At 39.5% G+C, this 14480-nt stretch overlaps 1 protein-coding gene across 1 annotated transcript; it reads left to right on the forward strand.

Annotated features, from left to right (window-relative positions):
• Nucleotides 1-11: 11 nt before the first annotated feature.
• On the forward strand, nucleotides 12-10029 carry rragcb (Ras-related GTP binding Cb). Its single transcript, XM_033636455.2, has 7 exons — nucleotides 12-500; nucleotides 2397-2600; nucleotides 2686-2885; nucleotides 6394-6508; nucleotides 6589-6731; nucleotides 6827-6975; nucleotides 9022-10029. Exons 1-7 carry the CDS (start codon nucleotides 336-338, stop codon nucleotides 9162-9164), a joined length of 1119 nt encoding a protein of 372 aa, XP_033492346.1. The 5' UTR covers nucleotides 12-335; the 3' UTR covers nucleotides 9165-10029.
• The last annotated feature ends 4451 nt before the right edge of the window (nucleotides 10030-14480 follow it).

Consider the following 14480-nt stretch of genomic DNA (forward strand, 5'->3'; position numbering starts at 1 on the left):
GACTCGCCTTTGCTTTTTCTTTTTTTAAAATCACCCTTCCTGATTTCTATTCTGAAGTTATCACGTATTTTCTGATATTGTGCTCATTTAACCCCTTGGTATATTTTGTTTGAAACCCCGTGTGGATACAGGTGGATACGTGACTCTCTGACGTGGGATTTTAACATAAACACCGCGTTTACAGCTGCTAGCAAATTAGCCTGCCATGCTAGCTCGGTGTGAAAATCAACATTCCTGTGTAGATCATTTAGCCAGTTAGCTTAAAGTAAAAGCACCGACGGCCTTAAAAGAGTGTAACTAAATAAGATAGGGCAGGCCGGATAGTAAAGTTCAGTATGTCTTTGTATGAGGAGCCCGCGTTAACGGGGAGTTACGATGTTGTGGGGTCGTTTCCCAAAAGTTTTGGTTACGGGGTGGAGGAGGAGAGCTCCACATCACCTGACAAGCCCAGGATACTGCTGATGGGACTGAGGCGGAGTGGCAAGTCATCTATTCAAAAGGTAAGTCATCTGAAACACACCACCAAAAAATCATCTTAAAACACACTTCTTGAGTTACAAGACTGGCAAATATATTAATACAATGTAAATCTGTTTATGAGGTACACCTGGGTAGAGATAATACAACAGTCCTGCAATAAATCCCTCTTGTTTGAAGGCTATGGTGTTCAGGTTTTGTTCAAAACTGTAGTTGTGAGGTTCAGCTCATTGTGCAACACAGGATTGCACAAGGACTCTGAGTTGTAGCCCCCTCCACACTACACAGACAGAAAACCCATAATCAAATATTGAAATGACTAAATATATATATATAATAGGCAACAAAATGTATCAGCGTAAATTAAGGCATTAAGAAAGAAATAATAAAACTACATTTACTCTTGCAGGGAAGATATTTAGTTACCTATATACACCGATCAGCCAAAACATTAAAACCACTGACAGGTGAAGTCAATAACACTGATCATCTTGTTACAGTGCAGTGTTCTGCTGGGAAACTTTTGGCTCCTGGCATTCATGTGGATAGCACTTGACATGCAGCACCCACCCAAACACTGCTGTGGACCTAGTTCACCCCCTAAAATGGTAACAGTGCACCTTGATGGCAGCGAGAGCAGAGCAATGCCCCATGCCACACTGCAAAAGCTGCTCAGGATTGGCCTGAAGAACGTGACAGAGAGCTCAATGCATTGACCTGGCCTCCAAATTCCCCAGATCCCAATCTGATTGAGTATTCATGGGACGTGCCAGTACCCCAGAGATACCCCCGATCCACAGTGGGGCCTTTTTGGATCGGGCTTGGCTCTGACATGTCAAGGCATGGACACGGGACCTCTGGGGGTGTGCTTTGGAGTCTGGCGCTGGGGCGTTGGCAGTGGACCCTTTGAGACCTGTCGGTTGTGAGGTGGGGTACTGGCACGTCCCACGGATGCTCGATCAGATTGGGATCTGGGGAATCCAGTAAGCTACTCCAGTGAGCCTGTGTGCACAGTACCAGGACTTGCTGAAATGGAATGCAGCCATCATTAATGATAATACAGTAAAGTCAAAATGTCTGTCGTGAAAAAGGTCTGTTAGGTACACCTGGCCACAGCTAATATGACAGTCCTGCAATAAATCTCGCCTTTGTGAAGGTTATAATGTTTTGTTCAGACAGTTTTAGAGAGGCGTTTTTCTGGCCACACTAAGCTGGCATTTTTAATACCCAAAAAACTTCTTGGAAAAGGGGTCAAAATCCAAAATTGCTGGCCAGGTGATGTGAAAGAGGAAAACTGAGGTCCTAGAAAGGGATGAAAGTTGAGAAGACTTTATGTTACATCTATCTTTTATTGTGGTCTCTCATTTTAAATGTCAATATAGCTGATATAACACAGTGTTGTTATTCACTTGTAAGTATGCTTATTTTTGCACTGATGGAGTGTAATATAGGCATTTACTCAAGAACTGTACTTAAGTACAAATATGAGGTACTTGTACTTTACTTGATTATGTTATTTCATGCTACTTTATACTTGAAAATGTTATAAATAATAGGATTTTACATACAAAATCTGATGAACTTATTAAATATGATGCATTGTTGTAGATTAAACAAGCTGCACGAACTTTTGCAAGAACTAATACTTAAGTCCTGCAAAAAATCCCACAAGACACACTTTTAACAGGAAAAATGGAAGAAACTCCAGAAACAGCAACAGAGCAGAGATCAGTCCCCTAAAATGGACAAACATAAAAAAAGGTTTTATATATACAGATTAGACAGAATAACAGTAGAGTACAAAATATAATATCAAGTCGATATTAAGGGTAACCAGTTGAATGTAAGCGAATGAGGACTGCGAATCAGAGAAGGCACTGACAGTAATGAAACAATAATCCTTCTGTGTCTCTGACCAGGTTGTATTCCACAAGATGTCACCCAACGAGACGCTGTTCCTCGAGAGCACCAACAAAATCTACAAGGACGACATCTCCGGCACCTCTTTTGTCAACTTCCAGATCTGGGACTTTCCCGGCCAGGTGGACTTCTTCGACCCCACGTTTGACAGTGAGATGATCTTTAAAGGAACCGGCGCTCTGATCTTTGTCATCGATGCTCAGGTAGGATGACATTAGTCTGACATTAGGTTTTAATTCTTCCTGTGTGAGATGAATAAACATGTCACCTTTTTTTTCCTGGTGTTAGGATGACTATGTGGAGGCTCTCGGGCGGTTACATCTCACAGTCTCCAGAGCTTACAAAGTGAATCCAGACATCAACTTCGAGGTGTTCATCCACAAAGTAGATGGTCTGTCAGACGACCACAAAATCGAGACACAAAGGGACATTCATCAGAGGGCCAACGACGATCTGGCAGACGCCAGCCTGGAGAAGCTTCACCTCAGGTGAGTGTCTGACATGTCTGCACAGGTTTAGCTACAGAGGAGCTACACTCCTAGAAACAGTCTAACACAATGGAAGGTGTATATGTTCCACTAAAACACCAGAGAGATGATGATTTCTAGTTAATTGAAGTTACTTCTGGATGCTATTTGGCGCTATCAACATTCACTTACTTTTATGTACAATTTTGTGTTTAAAACTCTGTAATGTAAAAGATGTTGCTCATAGTGACAAATCCACAAAGAATTATCACCAAATTCCTGAACTTGTCAGTTTCTCATGTGTAAAAAGGCTACTGTTTGATAAATGGTTAATGGACCTGCACTTGTACAGTTCCTCTGTGGTCTTATCACACACTTTGACACTATATGTCACAGTGACCCATTCTCACACACATTCATACATTGGTGGCAGAGGCTACCATAAACAGATGTACCAGCCACCGGGAGCAGTTTGGGGTTCAGTATCTTGTCCAAGGATACTTCGACATGCAGACTGGAGAAGCTGGGGATCAAATTGCCCGTCTTTGCAAATGTTAACACTAACAACTATAAGTTTAGGATATGACTGTGATGTTTTGGTTTTGCATTTGTTTTTTTGTTTTTTTAGCTTGTCCCGCTTCCCTCAATTGGTCAAAAAAAATTGTTAATGCAGCCTTAAAATGTACCCCAATATTGTAATACACACACCTAACTAATAGGTTTCTACAGTTGTTTGTTTTGCACTTTTAAAGGAAATTTATCATAATGTCACACAATTCAGGTGTAGTGTAAAGTTCAACATTATACTCAGCAGGGCTGAGATGATACGCGTATCTCCCAATTTGATACTACCATGATACTTGGGTGCCGATTCAATATGTATTGCGGTTCAATATTATAATTTATTGCAATTTTTGTTTACTTTTTAACACAAGACCATGTGAAGAAGTTGAATCATGCACGTCTAGAGACTGTTTATCATGAGACATATTTCCAAAAACAATGCACATGATGTCAGTCAGTCTGTGTGTTGTTTCAGCAGCATCATGAAACATCATCAAACACTTTGTGACCTTGCTCTGTAAAATGTGCTATATTAAATAAACTTTACTCATTTGATTACTAAGATGCACGGTACATACACAATAGAATAAATAAAAGATATACAGTGGTGTGAAAAAGTGTTTGCCCCCTTCCTGATTTCTTACTTTTTGGCATGTTTTCCACACTTAAATGTTTCAGATCATCAAACAAATTTAAACATTAGTCAAAGATAACACAAGTAAACACAAAATGCAGTTTTTAAATGAAGGGTTTTATTAATGAGGAAGAAAAAAATCCAAAGCTACATGGCCCTGTGTGAAAAAGTGTTTGCCCCCCAGCTCCTGTTTAAACATAACTGTGGTTGATCACACCTGAGTTCAATTTCTGTAGCCACACCCAGGCCTGATTACTGCACACCTGTTCCCAATCTAGAAATCACTTAAATAGGACCTACCTAACAAAGTGAAGTAGACCAAAAGATCCTCAAAAGCTACAGACATCATGCCGAGATCCAAAGAAATTCAGGAACAAATGAGAAAAAAAGTAATTGAAATCTATCAGTCTGGAAAAGGTTATAAAGCCATTTCTAAAGCTTTGGGACTCCAGCGAACCACAGTGAGAGCCATTATCCACAAATGGCGAAAACACGGAACAGTGGTGAACTTTCCCAGGAGTGGCCGGCCGACCAAAATTACCCCAAGAGCGCAGCGACGACTCATCCAAGAGGTGACAAAAGACCCCACAACAACATCTAAAGAACTGCAGGCATCACTCGCCTCAGTTAAGGTCAGTGTTCATGACTCCACCATAAGAAAGAGACTGAGCAAAAATGGCCTGCATGTCAGAGTTCCAAGACGAAAACCACTGCTAAGCAAAAAGAACATTAAGGCTCGTCTCATTTTTGCCAGAAAACATCTTGATGATCCCCAAGACTTTTGGGAAAATATTCTGTGGACTGACGAGACAAAAGTTCAACTTTTTGGAAGGTCTGGCGTAAAAGTAACACCGCATTTCAGAAAAAGAACATCATACCAACAGTAAAATATGGTGGTGGCAGTGTAATGGTCTGGGGCTGTTTTGCTGCTTCAGGACCTGGAAGACTTGCTGTGATAAATGGAAGCATGAATTCTGCTGTCTACCAAAAAATCCTGAAGGAGAATGTCTGGCCATCTGTTCGTGACCTCAAGCTGAAGCGTACTTGGGTTCTACAGCGGGACAATGATCCAAAACACACCAGCAAGTCCACCTCTGAATGGCTGAAGGAAAAACAAAATGAAGACTTAGGAGTGGCCTAGTCAAAGTCCTGACCTGAATCCTATTGAGATGCTGTGGCATGACCTTAAGAAGGCGGTTTATGCTCGAAAACCCTCCAATGTGGCTGAATTACAACAATTCTGCAAAGATGAGCGGGCCAAAATTCCTCCACAGCGTTGTAAAAGACTCATTGCAAGTTATCGCAAACGCTTGATTGCAGTAGTTGCTGCTAAGGGTGGCCCAAGCAGTTATTAGGTTTAAGGGGCAAACACTTTTTCACACAGGGCCATGTAGCTTTGGATTTTTTTCTTCCTCATTAATAAAACCCTTCATTTAAAAACTGCATTTTGTGTTTACTTGTGTTATCTTTGACTAATGTTTAAATTTGTTTGATCTGGAACATTTAAGTGCGGAAAACATGCCAAAAAGTAAGAAATCAGGAAGGGGGCAAACACTTTTTCACACCACTATATCCTTTTTTGGGGTAAACTTAAACTGCTACGACTGTCCCTACAGTGTTTTTTAAATTTATATGGGTAAAATGTTATTCCATTATAGAGCTGTGCGTAGTGCATTGATTTGCACAGCCAATCGCCCTATTTTCTCTCTCTGTTTATCAGCCCATAAATGAAACAAGAATTAGTTAGCCACCCCATGTTCCCTCTGCCTCACTGTTTGCTGAGAGGAGAGCCTGGTCTGTAACGGACACAGTAGTGGCTGCAGCAACTCGAATCCAGCCCTCACTAACCCCAGCTGGAGTCACAGAGGGCTGTGTCTAATCTGTGTAACCACAGCAACCAAAACCTTGCTGATCCGGCGGGGAGCTTACACTGGGCCGGCTGAATTTGAGTTGCTATTTGAGCTGTGGAACGACTGTGTCCTTGGACCGTCCACCATTTTCTGCTGTATCATTTCAGCTTTCTTAAAACAGATCACATTACTACACCTTACCACAGTAAACAGTAACTTCCCCTCACACTAGCTTTTGAGCTATATCCATTTAAGCATCCAAAAAATCCATCAATGCGATACTTTGGTGAATTGATTTTTTTTTTTTCCCCACCCCTAATGATAGATAAAGACTATCACTGTGTACCAGTTGGATTGGTTTATTCTTTCGTCCTCACAGTGAGCAGACATCATTAGTCTTGTAGCATCTGAGCCAAGGCCTGTTTAGTGACTGTGTATTTCTGCAGTGTTGTAACTCTCCTCTTCCTCTTTCCTTCCTCAGCTTCTACCTGACCAGCATCTACGACCACTCCATATTCGAGGCCTTCAGTAAAGTTGTCCAGAAGCTCATTCCTCAGTTACCGACTTTGGAGAACCTTTTGAACATTTTCATATCTGTACGTTGTTCCTTTGTTTAAAGAGAGCAAAATGTGTCCTATTTCTACCATCTGGTGTTAACATCCGTCATGTTTTGCAGCATTCTGGGATTGAGAAAGCCTTCCTGTTTGATGTTGTAAGTAAGATTTACATCGCCACAGACAGCTCTCCTGTGGACATGCAGTCCTACGAGCTGTGTTGCGATATGATAGATGTTGTCATCGATGTCTCCTGCATTTATGGGTGAGAAGAGTTATATTTGTTTAAAATGTTGGCACTGACTGTATCCTACAGTTTAAGAGTTTAAATGTGCCTTTCCGTCTGCTCCATCTTGGCAGGCTGATGCAGGACGGCAGCGGCTGTGCCTATGACAAAGAGTCTTCGGCTATCATCAAGCTCAACAACACTACCGTGCTTTATTTGAAAGAGGTCACAAAGTTCCTCGCTCTCGTCTGCATCCTTAGAGAGGAGAGCTTTGAGAGGAAAGGTGAGTCGTTTTAGAGCTCGCAAACGGTTAAACTGGCATTAGAAGATGATAGTTTGATTATACAGGATGTCCTAAATGTGTGATTGAAGTGTGAAGCTGCCGACTCATAAGTGTTTACATTTATAAAATGAGACAGCTTTTTTTTTTAGAGCACATCCATTCTAAGTTGACAACATTTGAAAAACACTTATTTTTCTCTCCATTTGCTTTCCAATCACACTAAGCCTGCGCTTTTCACACCCAAAATACTCAACCCTTTAAGCTGCTGGCCAGGTGTTGTGGTGTGAACGAGGAAAACTGAGCTCTTGGCAAATAATGACTGACTGTGGGCAGTAAAATTAAGACTTGCTGTTAATTATGTTGCATCTATCTTTACTGTTGTCTCTCATTTTAAATTTCACACATGATGAACTTAGAAAACATAGTTTAAACAACAGTATAACACATAATATTACCACCTCAGATTCACAAAAACTCTCACAAGATTTCATGATCCATATTTCAAGTGATAGTTTTAACCCAAACCATGATCTTCCCCTAACTCCTTAACCAAGCGCTTCATAAAACAGCGAGACAAAATTATTCCTAGCCAGGCAACGTACCCACGTATAACAGTTCTCATGATATCTAGCAAATTAGCACCCCTACAGGTTAGGTTTAGGAAAAGACACATGATTGAGTGTTGAAACCTTACATACTTAACATAAAGTTACTTAACATGACGACATGACAGCAATCCTTAAAAAATAACAGAAAGTTCACTTGGCTTGACACGAGACACAAACACCGGTCTCCTGGGTGAAAGCCCTGTGTGTCTTTTGAGCCATCCACCATCTCTACCTGCCTCCTCACAGAGACATTTGGTCTTTATACTACTTCCGTCTTTTCATAGGTATATGTACAAACAGTGCGTATGACCAGTCTCACTTCTCTTGCCTAAACCTTACCAATCCAACCAAGGAAGGCCAAGACTTCAGGCCAGTCAGAGGGAGAGTAGGGCAGGTCATGCCTTCCATCCTAGGAAAAGAAAATGTGAGACTGAATGGACATGCTAATTTCACCCCTTCTCCAGCAGTCATGTGCCGCCACAAATTCTGTTTTTGTCTGAACAAGCAGGGCTCGAGCATTGTTCCAAATTAGTCTGCACCAAGTTTGAAAGAGAGACTGAATAAGTAACACCATAATATTCTCACTGGCCTCCATGCAGCTTTCTACTGTTACTAACCCTGTTTTCTGGTGCGTCTATGAAGTCGAAAGTGACACACTAGTAAAAAAGGGGGATGAACAGTGATGGCGAAAATGAACAAATCATTTTGGACGACTTCTTTATAGTGTCCAGAATGTACCGAGTCAGCCTGTGAAATGTCAGAGTGCTCAAGATTCCCAAACTTCTCCCACTCGCAGTTATCGTATGGTACTGATCACCCTGCCTGCTACGGTGGGTGAACCACAAGCCCCTGATTGACAGCCACGTTCAGCGCTGCATTTTTCTGACTTTGGTGTGTTCATGAGCTTGAAGTTGTAATGTGGAAACAAAACGTGTCATATGTTATTACGATATTAGTGTTTTAACAACCCATTGATAAAGAAGAACTAAGGAAATTGATCAGGTGAGCCATGAAATATGACTAGGAACTAATTTTGCTGCAGCGATAACTGCGATGTCTGCTTCTTGCCTCTCAAAGAACAGATTGTTGGTCAGAGACATTTTTGCAACATCGCAATGAGCTTACAAAGCTTACCTACATACAAGTGGGATGCTGAAACAGTGCAAATGAATATGAATAATATTTTATCTTTATTAATATAAACTTCATCAACTCAAAGAAACTGATAATGTGAAAATAATAAGTCTGCCCATCACAAGTAAAAAAAAAAAATAGAAAGGCATACTCATTTCCTGTATTCAAGACAAAAACCTGCACATACGCACTAATTCAGGTGAAAAATGGGTATAAGAAAATTTTGGAGGCTGTTTTTTATGTTACAAAATCTCCGCCACGCTTAAATAAAATGCTTTAAACTGCGTATTTCTTATCTGAACAGGTTTGATAGAGTACAACTTCCACTGTTTCCGAAAAGCCATCCACGAGGTGTTTGAAGTCGGCACCTCTCCAGATGATGTCAGCTCATCCAGCAGCAACATGTCGGGCCTGAAGTATGCTGCGCTGAACGGAAATGCAGTTTAAAGGGCAGGAGGCGTGTGTAACTCTTTGGTTTACCTGAAGTGTGGTGAGGACACACACCTCCTGTGGAACACATGCTGCCTTACTGTGTGCAACTGAATGTGAATCAGTTGAACTGAAAACTGAATCTGATCAACCTGGAGATGAAACGTGTTGTTCAGAAATATATCTGTCCAGTATTACAGGCCACAAATGTACCAAAAACCTGAACAGTGGTTCTTACTTTATGCACATTTATCGGTAGTGAGATGTCAGTTGTGTTTACCTTCTCGGCCAGTTACGTCTGTGTGCTCTGCATCATAAAAATACTCCTGAGAGAGACGTATGATCCAGTGTGAGTACTTAGGATCAGCACGAGCTCCACTGACTAAACTGTATTTCCAGAAACTAAACGTTACAGTCCAAACTTCTTTCATGTTCCTGCTCATTTTGCTTTGAAATATGGAGTGCTGTAAGTGGATTTAATCCCCGGCATGAAAAAAACAGAAAGCACGGTGTTTGTTCCACTGTGTGTTTTCTGTTGATAATGACTCGTGACCAGCGACCGGTGATCTGCTCAGGATCCCCACAGACCAGTACTGTGCCAGTTACACCATTAGAGCCTGGGTTGATGAACAGCATGTTGGTCTTAATGGAGTCTGGAAATAACAGATGATGCTCTTCAGTTGGACGAACCCGCTGCGCCTGCTGACAGTCCAGTTTTTGTAGCTTGTGATGAACGTTTTTGACCAAATTTACTTAACAGAGATTCAGTTTTTGCTTTTCGGTGCGAGCTTTGAATAATATATATAAGATTTGTGTTGTTTTTTTTTATTATTGTACATAATAATTCTTTAATAAAATATGTTTCATATTTTGCTGAGTCAAACTTTTGTCTTTTTGTTGTCAAAGAACAATTTTAAGAGTTATCATGACGAAGATAATGTAATAACTTTGAGAGTTTAACATAATTTCTGACAAATTTTTGTATATTCATTATTTACTTTGTCATAACGTTGAGAAATTATATAAGTTAGATATCAACTTTTTATTATTTATTGCTGTTTCTGCTGATGTTTTATAACTATTAGAAAATATGTCAATATGTTAATTACCTTATTTTGGGAACCTTTGTTATGTTTGAGATACAAAGTCAGAATTATGGGAATCTTTTCTCACAATAGTGAAAATAGATAAATATCTACTGCTGCTTTTTATGCCTCCGTGCCAGCGACAGCCGTGGCCTGAGATATATCTATACATCCCATTCTGGCCTTGAGGGAATTTCCTCAAATTTGGCACAAACACTGAGACACAAATATGAACTGATTAGAATTTGGTGTTTAAAGGTCGAGGTCACTTTGACCTCACTAAACATGTTTTTGGTTATAACTCAACAATTCATACACTAAATATGACAAAATGTTACACAAAAGTTTTAACAGGATGAAAACAAAGTGATGACATTTTATATCCAAAAGGTCAAAGGCCAACTTCACTGTGACATCATAATGTTCTGCAAAAACACTTTTATGGCCATTACTCAACATTGTACCTCAGGGACAGAAGGGGAGACATTAAATCAGATACTAAATTGGTGACACTAATCCTGGGTGCCCACCTTGAAACTGCAATATAAGGCTAAATGGGGAAATTAGGATTCAGGTAGTGTATAGTTTAACCCTTTTATTGCCAGTCATGGACACACACAAAAACCATCAGAGAGAGTCCTAAATACAAACAAAACAACAGAGCTAGCTAACTGCCAGTAATTACAATCCTAACGCTAACTCCTTCACCAAACATGAAAATACAGCAGAAAAAGAGGGTAACAAAAATGGCAGCTCTCCTCTACAGGGCGTCCTGGCACTGAACTTTAGGGTTGAAGTAGGATGGATGAAACTCATCAGCTGTTACTTGACTGTTTAGTGGAGGCATACAACCACCAGGCGGTCATTAGAGTTTCATTATGTTTTTTGTTCCCTTGATCATCACAGTTTGTCTTAATGTGTCATAACGTTGAGTTTCTTACTATGAAGAGATACTGAGTCATAATAATAAAGCTATAATCATAGTTTAAATTCCACCACATAACTTTCATCATCATGACGTGTCTTATCATTCTGAGACAGTTTCTCATAATTAAACTTTTGAGAAAGCTTCACATAATTGTGAGATAGTAGGTAATAATCAAAAGTTATTATCTCGAGTATTGGAGACAAAGGTAGTTAAAAATCCACCAGTGAACATTTTCACTACAAGGTGTTTTCTCATGACACAGCACTGCCCCATAATTATTATTATTTTATTTATAATTTATTAGATAGGACAGTAGATAGACGTGAAATGGAGGAGAAGGAGAGAGGGAACGACTTGCAGCAAAGGGCCATGGGTTGGACTTGAACCTGTGCTGCTGCAAAGAAGTACAGGTGTAATTATTATAAAATAATTATTACTACTGATGATTTTCACACTCATGATATTAAATATTTATTAAATATTTCATTAACTTATAATTATGGGGAACTTTCTTAACTTTGAGATACTAAATTAGTTTGTAATCCAACTTTTTTTTTTTCTCATTACAAAGTGTTTTTCTACATAATTACTGTCTCAGAGTTATGAAAATCAATCAATCAATCAAATTAAAAAAAACACTGAGGCATTATTTATTTTTTTCAAGTAATGAACTGTAGGGAGATATTTTAAAAGAATTAATTTTTTGACTGTGATCATGATCAAGTTCTTTCTTTCTTAGCTTCATGTGCTTTGTATCAGAGTTTAATTGTTGTAACTAACAGCTTTATTTGTGTAAATAATCTTGTTCAACTTACTATATATATATATATATATATATATATTAATTTACGTTTATGTTTGTTAATAATTCCTGTTTATTTAACTATATATTGTAAATACTTTTGTTTAAATTTCTTATATTTTCACGTATCTTTCCTCTCTTGCAAGGAGCACCTGTAACATAAATAATTTCCCCTCGGGGATCAATAAAGTATTTCTGATTCTGATTCTGATTCTGATTCTTTAAACAGCAGGTGGCAGCAAATCTACATGTAAATATTCGACATGTCGGGATGATGTAAAACACACATCTATGCTTCACACTCACTCAAACTTGGACAATAATTCACATATGCTAATATTTTCAACAACCCTCCACCATGAACTCTGAGACCTAACAGCGGCCCGTCAACATGTCCTGCAAATAAGCTTAAAACTGCCACACACATGAACGAAAAGCCTTCATCACTTCATACACGCATGTAGAGCACATCCTGACTTAATGGGTAGTGGCAGGACGGAGCCACAGCTGAAGCCTCTAATCGTCCCCAGACCTCCTGCTCACCACTGTGGAAAATGGAGGTCAATGAGAGGGAAAATGATATCTTGATTTTTTTCTTTCCCCAGGACCCTGCAGTTTGCTCCTCACCGCAGAAAATTTCATGTAGCCGAGTACAAACGCTAGACTGGAGAGTGAAACACAATACAGACAGTGTGGAGAGTTTAAAGCTGCTGCTCAGCATCCTCATCCATGTGTGATGGATGGAAACTGTGCAGAGAAGTGATGCCATATGGTAAATGTTTATTTTAACCCCCCTTTTTAACACTCGTAAGAAGTATTAATATTTTGATGTAGTTGTAAGCAGATATAAGACGTTTCAAGAATATGAAATGTGAAGTATATACACATTTATTTCATTATATTTTGTTATATTTCTGAATAAAGTATTCATTAAAGCGACAGTTGGTAACTTTTATATTTGCTTAAACTGTCAATACATCCACACAGTACAACATAAGACAATAATCTGTATAATTTGTAGTGCTGCTAATGGCATTACCACGCCTGAATGAAAACAACCAATCAGAGCCGAGTCTCTAATGCAGCTGTCAATCATGTCAATCACTGCTCATGATCTGTGGTCAAACTGTCAAACTAGGCAGAGCTGATCAAATATGAATCAAGTTTCTGTTACTGCATTGCCTATTTCACACCTCAAATTTTTACAAACATATTTAAGTGTACTGTTTAGCTGTAGAAGGCAGCGACCTGGACACAGCGTTGGAGGTGGGGCCCCATTCCTCCCTGTGAAAGTTGCATGAAGCCAAAAACTTTCACTTCCGTGTATAAATTACCTGGATGTTCGCGCTGCTTTTGCATCATTGGGCCCACAGAGAAGACACACTAGAGACTTCTGCCCATCGAGCTGGCTACTTTCAGTGTAGCGCTCACCTAACTTGAACGGGGTCTAAATGATTCTATTGTATGGCTCTTCTGGATTTTCCAAATGTTATTGGACCGAATAGATCAAATTCTGACAGTGAAACAAGTCGTTCTGTGTGAGTTGTGATGCTCAAAAATATCCACTGATTTACAGACGTCTCTTTCCAATGTAAGTAAATGGAGAAAAAAAGTATTTTCGAGCACAGTGACATCACGTGGTGGATGTAGGAGTTGTAACTTAACTATTTGGTCACTATGAAAAATGGGGGGCTTGGTAAAATAAGATCGTTGGTCTAGTTGGTGGGTGGTGCTTGACTGTTTCCAACATGGTGGCTGGCTCACAAACTTTCACATTTTACAGCTCAACAGTACACTGAAATACGTGTCTCTGAAAACATGTTCATAAGCAGTGACTGACATGATTCACAGCTGCTGCATCAGAGACTCCTCGGATCTGATTGGTTGCTGTCAGTGTGCCGCGGTACATTCTAGCAAATGCCTTAAAATACAGTAGAAAAAGGAGGAGGGACTTTTTTTTCACATATTATCCGTTTCAAATAATACTGTGTGGATGTAGTGACAGTATATGACAAAAAAGTTATTTTCATGAAACTTATCAACTGTACCTTTAATTTGTAAATCTTCCCTCTCATTACAATCTCCATCCGTGGATGAAAACCACAAGATGCAGCTGAGAGCTGAACTTTAAGTTAACATTTCATTATCAGACTTCAATGTTTGAGATTTTAAGACACAATGAAATTTATTCATGCACATAAACAGGTCATAAACACTTAAAATCATGTATAAAGTAAATTCGTTATAACACACAGTAAGATTTTCGTACATCGCTTCATATATTAAGTCTTTATATTGATTTACAACCTGTACATTATACACTGTATAGTGTGTTTTAAACCATTTATTGGTATGAAGGATTTTGTGGCGAGTAGCAGAACAATGGTGGCTGGTGTGAAAACATGAAAACGCAAATGGCCCTATCTAGAGCTGGTGTGTGGTTTGTCCGTTCTGGGCTACTGTAGAAGCAGCATGGCAGGCTCTGTTAAAGAGGACCCACTCCCTAGGCAGATAACAGC

This window comes from Epinephelus lanceolatus, chromosome 16 (genome assembly GCF_041903045.1).
Source record: "Epinephelus lanceolatus isolate andai-2023 chromosome 16, ASM4190304v1, whole genome shotgun sequence".
NCBI lineage: Eukaryota > Metazoa > Chordata > Actinopteri > Perciformes > Serranidae > Epinephelus > Epinephelus lanceolatus.